The sequence below is a fragment of the Pelophylax lessonae genome (assembly GCF_965119305.1).
Source record: "Pelophylax lessonae genome assembly, chromosome: 7".
Lineage (NCBI taxonomy): Eukaryota > Metazoa > Chordata > Amphibia > Anura > Ranidae > Pelophylax > Pelophylax lessonae.
The window spans coordinates 16,733,576-16,739,575 of NC_138774.1; the positions used below are offsets into that span (position 1 = coordinate 16,733,576).

The 6,000-nt window shown below is 43.8% G+C and overlaps 1 protein-coding gene across 2 annotated transcripts in view; it reads right to left on the reverse strand.

The window, feature by feature from the left end:
• LOC309560091 (xaa-Pro aminopeptidase 2-like) overlaps nucleotides 1-6,000 on the reverse strand; it is a 109,012-nt gene that overhangs the window by 18,526 nt on the left and 84,486 nt on the right. For both annotated transcript variants that reach the window (XM_082263613.1, XM_082263612.1), the window contains exon 16: nucleotides 4,091-4,160. In XM_082263613.1, coding sequence (XP_082119739.1) covers nucleotides 4,091-4,160 — 70 coding nt within the window. The remainder of the gene's footprint in view (nucleotides 1-4,090; nucleotides 4,161-6,000) is intronic.

Below are 6,000 nucleotides of genomic sequence, written 5' to 3' on the forward strand. Positions count from 1 at the left end.
ATTGGCTCACTGGTGATGACTGACAGCCAATGGCACCCACTTCTCTCTCTGCCAATGAGGAGAAAGAGACCCTGGAGAGGCAAGGCTCTCATGCACATCGCTGGATCGAGAGGGGGCTCAGGCAAGAATGGGGGGGGTGCTGGGGAGGGGGCGGGGGACACACAGGAGCTACACACAGAAGGTTTTTAACTTCATGCAAAGAATGCATGAAGTGTTTAAAACTTTGAGCCTTTAGAACCACTTTAATGAGAGGTTACAGCTGTGATTTGGGCTTTTTCTGGATTCTGTAAACCTGGATAGGGGCCTGGAGATTGAAGGTTCCAAAGTGTCTTGGGTGGGACAGAACCTTTAATCCTGTGCCTGGATTTTAGTGAATGCCTGCAGCATGTGTGAGTGCACAGGTGTACAGGGTCCTTATATACTAAGTCCTGAGGATATCTCAGGGCTTACAGTTTGAAAACAGCTCCAATATTGGAGACAGAAGGTCTCACCCAGGGGTCAGTGGAGCCCCAGCCAGGAGTAAAGTGACAGGAGGACTCACCCAAGGGTCAGTGGAGCCCCAGCTTGGAGTCAAGAGACAGGAGGTCTCACCCAGGGGTCAGTGGAGCCCCAGCCAGGAGTAAAGTGACAGGAGCTCTCACCCAGGGGTCAGTGGAGCCCCAGCGAGAAGTCAAAAGACAGGGGGTCTTACCCAGGGGGTCAGTGGAGCCCCAGCCAGGAGTAAAGTGACAGGAGGTCTCACCCAGGGGTCAGTGGAGCCCCAGCCAGGAGTCAAGAGACAGGAGGTCTCACCCAGGGGTCAGTGGAGCCCCAGCCAGGAGTAAAGTGACAGGAGGTCTCACCCAGGGGTCAGTGGAGCCCCAGCCAGGAGTCAAGAGACAGGAGGTCTCACCCAGGGGTCAGTGGAGCCCCAGCCAGGAGTAAAGTGACAGGAGGTCTTACCCAGGGGTCATTGGAGCCCCAGCCAGGAATCAAGAGACAGGAGGTCTCACCCAGGGGTCAGTGGAGCCCCAGCCAGGAGTCAGGAGACAGAAGGTCTCACCCAAGAGTCAATGGAGCCCCAGCCAGGAGTCAAGAGACAGGAGGTCTCACCCAGGGGTCAGTGGAGCCCCAGCCAGGAGTAAAGTGACAGGAGGTCTCACCCAGGGGTCAGTGGAGCCCCAGCCAGGAGTCAAGAGACAGGAGGTCTCACCCAGGGGTCAGTGGAGCCCCAGCCAGGAGTAAAGTGACAGGAGGTCTCACCCAGGGGTCAGTGGAGCCCCAGCCAGGAGTCAAGAGACAGGAGGTCTCACCCAGGGGTCAGTGGAGCCCCAGCCAGGAGTAAAGTGACAGGAGGTCTTACCCAGGGGTCATTGGAGCCCCAGCCAGGAATCAAGAGACAGGAGGTCTCACCCAGGGGTCAGTGGAGCCCCAGCCAGGAGTCAGGAGACAGGAGGTCTCACCCAGGTGTCAGTGGAGCCCCAGCAGGGAGTCAAGAGACAGAAGGTCTCACCCAAGAGTCAATGGAGCCCCAGCCAGGAGTCAAGAGACAGGAGGTCTCACCCAGGGGTCAGTAGAGCCCCAACCAGGAGTCAAGAGATAGGAGGTCTCACCCAGGGGTCATTGGAGCCCCAGCCAGGAGTCAAGAGACAGAAGGTCCCACCCAGGGGTCAGTGGAGCCCCAGGCATTTTTGTATTGCTGGCAATGTTTTTTTAAGCAGCTGTCAGTGGAGAGGCCCATCTCAGCTGAATGCTCATCTCTTGATAAGGATGCAGTGGCCGTCATCCCGGCCCCCTCCTTAACCAGCAACTATTCACTATGCCCTGATTGGGCAATGCCTTGAACCAGATCTCAGGTGCATTGCTTCAGCTAATCAGGGCTTAGAATGCACTGTGCAGCGTTCAGTGCATTGTGAGGCGCTCAGCAGGATGTTCGCTGCAAATTCAGGTGTTCGCCGAACAGGCGATGTTCGGCCAAACTTATGCCCGGTCGGAAGTGCTTGCCCAACACTAGTGTATTTTTATTTATTTATTTATTATTTCCTTATTAACTCTATTCTTTTTGAATTAATAACATTCCACCTTGGAGAAAAAACAGCCAAATGGCATTCGATTTTGGCACAGAATGAATGTACATGCAGTTTTACAGGACAAATAGCTCTGTAAATATTTTTTAATAAAGTACAGTGGGTACAGAAAGTATTCAGACCCCCTTAAATTTTTCACTCTTTGTTATATTGCAGCCATTTGCTAAAATCATTTAAGTTCATTCTTCTTCCTCATGAATGTACACATAGCACCCCATACTGACAGAAAAACACATAATTGTTGACATTGTTGCAGATTTATTAAAAAAGAAAAACTGAAATATCACATGGTCCTAAGTATTCAGACCCTTTGCTCAGTATTTAGTAGAAGCCCCCTTTTGATCTAATACAGCCAGGAGTCTTTTTGGGAAAGATGCAACAAGTCTTTCACACCTGGATTTGGGGATCCTCTGCCATTCCTCCTTGCAGATCCTCTCCAGTTCTGTCAGGTTGGATGGTAAACGTTGGTGGACAGCCATTTTTAGGTCTCTCCAGAGATGCTCAATTGGGTTTAAGTCAGGGCTCTGGCTGGGCCATTCAAGAACAGTCACGGAGTTGTTGTGAAGCCACTCCTTCGTTATTTTAGCTGTGTGCTTAGGGTCATTGTCTTGTTGGAAGGTAAACCTTCTGCCCAGTCTGAGGTCCAGAGCACTCTGGAGAAGGGTTTTGTCCAGGATATCCCTGTACTTGGCCGCATTCATCTTTCCCTCAATTGCAACCAGTCGTCCTGTCCCTGCAGCTGAAAAACACCCCCACAGCATGATGCTGCCACCACCATGCTTTACTGTTGGGACTGTATTGGACAGGTGATGAGCAGTGCCTGATTTTCTCCACACATACCGCTTAGAATTAAGGCCAAAAAGTTCTATTTTGGTCTCATCAGACCAGAGAATCTTATTTCTCACCATCTTGGAGTCCTTCAGGTGTTTTTTAGCAAACTCCATGCGGGCTTTCATGTGTCTTACATTGAGGAGAGGCTTCCGTCGGGCCACTCTGCCATAAAGCCCCGACTGGTGGAGGGCTGCAGTGATGGTTGACTTTCTACAACTTTCTCCCATCTCCTGACTGCATCTCTGGAGCTCAGCCACAGTGATCTTTGGGTTCTTCTTTACCTCTCTCACCAAGGCTCTTCTCCCCCGATAGCTCAGTTTGGCCGGACGGCCAGCTCTAGGAAGGGTTCTGGTCGTCCCAAACGTCTTCCATTTGAGGATTATGGAGGCCACTGTGCTCTTAGGAACCTTAAGTGCAGCAGAAATCTTTTTGTAACCTTGGCCAGATCTGTGCCTTGCCACAATTCTGTCTCTGAGCTCTCCAGGCAGTTCCTTTGACCTCATGATTCTCATTTGCTTTGACATGCATTGTGATCTGGAAGGTCTTATATAGACAGGTGTGTGGCTTTCCTAATCAAGTCCAATCAGTATAATCAAACACAGCTGGACTCAAATGAAGGTGTAGAACCATCTCAAGGATGATCAGAAGAAATGGAAAGCACCTGAGTTAAATATATGAGTGTCACAGCAAAGGGTCTGAATACTTAGGACCATGTGATATTTCAGTTTTTCTTTTTTAATAAATCTGTAACAATGTCAACAATTCTGTGTTTTTCTGTCAGTATGGGGTGCTATGTGTACATTCATGAGGAAGAAGAATGAACTTAAATGATTTTAGCAAATGGCTGCAATATAACAAAGAGTGAAAAATTTAAGGGGGTCTGAATACTTTCCGTACCCACTGTATCAGTATCAGATCAGTGCGTCATTTCTGAAGCAGCTGCTGCTATCAGTATTTCCGGCACACAGTTTGAGATTTTGGATGCCAAATGGACTGTTTATCCCAATGGGAGTGTACTCGGGGGGACACACATGGGGATGCACAATGAGTATGGGGGGCATTGTAGAATGTATGGATGAGGGATAATCCTAAAAAAAAAAAAAAAAAAAAAATACACATCAACTCCTGTAACACGTCAAAGTGTTTGTTATCCTTCCAGAACATAGAGTAGGGATCAATACACATGAGTTTACCCGATGCCCTTGGTGGGAATACAAGTTGGCTGAGCTCAATATTTCCTATCAGGACCCGAGTGTAGGCTTCCTAGAGGAGAAAATACAGATGGTTAAAAAATGCAGCCAGCCATCATCATTATCCATATCCTCATCATCATAATCTTCATTCATATCATCATTTATTATCATCATTATCATCATCATCTATATCATCATTATTATCCTTATCATCATTATTATCCTCATTATTATCTTCATTCATATCATCATCTATTATTATTATTACTATCATCATCATCATCTATATCATTATCATCATCCTTATCATAATCTTCATTCATATCATCATTTATTATTATTATTATTATTATTATCATTATCATCCTTATCATAATCTTCATTCATATCATCATTTATTATTATCATTATCATCATCCTCTATATCATCATTATTATCCTTATCATAATCTTCACTCATATCATCATCTATTATTATTATTATCATTATTATCATCATCCATATCATCATTATCATCCTTATCATAACCTTCATTTATATCATCTATTATTATTATCATCATCATCATCTTTTTATTATTATTATTTTTATTATCATCATCATCCTCACCATTATCAACCATATCATTTATCATCATCATCATCATCATCATCATCATCATCATCATCATCATCATCATCATCATCATCATCATCATCATCATCATCATCATCATCATCATCATCCTCCATATCATGGTCTATTATTATTATCATCATCATTATTATCATCATGTTATTCTTATTATTATTATCATCACCATTATTATCCATATTAGTATCATTATTATTATCATCATCATCCATATCATCATTATCTATTATCATCATCATCCATATCATCATTATCTATTATCACCATCATCCTCACCATTCTCACCATCATCATCCTTATCATAATCTTCATTTATATCATCTGTTATTATTATCATCATCATCATCCATATCATCATCATCTTTTTATTATTAATATTTTTATCATCATCATCATTCTCACCATTATCAACCATATCATTTATTATTATTAGTATTATTATCATCATCATCATCCATATCATCATCTATTATTATTATCATCATCCTCCATATCATGGTCTATTATTATTATCATCATTATTATCATCATCTGTTATTCTTATTATTATTATTTTTATTATCACCACCATTATTATCCATATCATCATCATCTTCTATTATTATTATTATTAGGATTATGATTAATAGTATTATCATCATCCATATCATCATTATCTATTATCATCATCATCATCATCCTCACCATTCTCACCATCATCCATATTATCATCTTTTATTATTATTTTTATTATAATTACATCATCATCACCATGCTTATGATTATCATTTATTAGTAATATTTATTATTAGTATTATGATTTTATTTGTGTTATTATTATTATCATCATCACCATTATTACCATCACCATCATCTAAAAGACCCCTCCACTGCATTTCAAAGTATTCAAAATGCTGAAATCAACTGACAGATTTTTAAATTCGGCACTGTTAGCCGCCGAGTAAACCGGAAGTGGCGTTTCGGGGGTTACTACATCGGAGACCCGATCAAAGCCGAATCCGCCTTTGTTCAGGTCTTTGGCCAGCTGGCGGATGTGCCGTTTGGTTGCTCGGGTCTCCCGGTTGGATGGGAGACCTGGGGGGGTCGTCCCTTCCCGCTCTCTGGGATAACGGCCGAGCAGCTCCCGAACCGCATCGGCACCCAAGCCGCATCGGCTGTTATCTTCTGAAAGCCAACCGCCGGCTCTAAAAATCGGTACCGGGCTGATGCCTGCAGCTGCAGATCATCCCGCTACAACCACTTCTCCAAACCAACGTACGGGCACGTCAATTCGCGG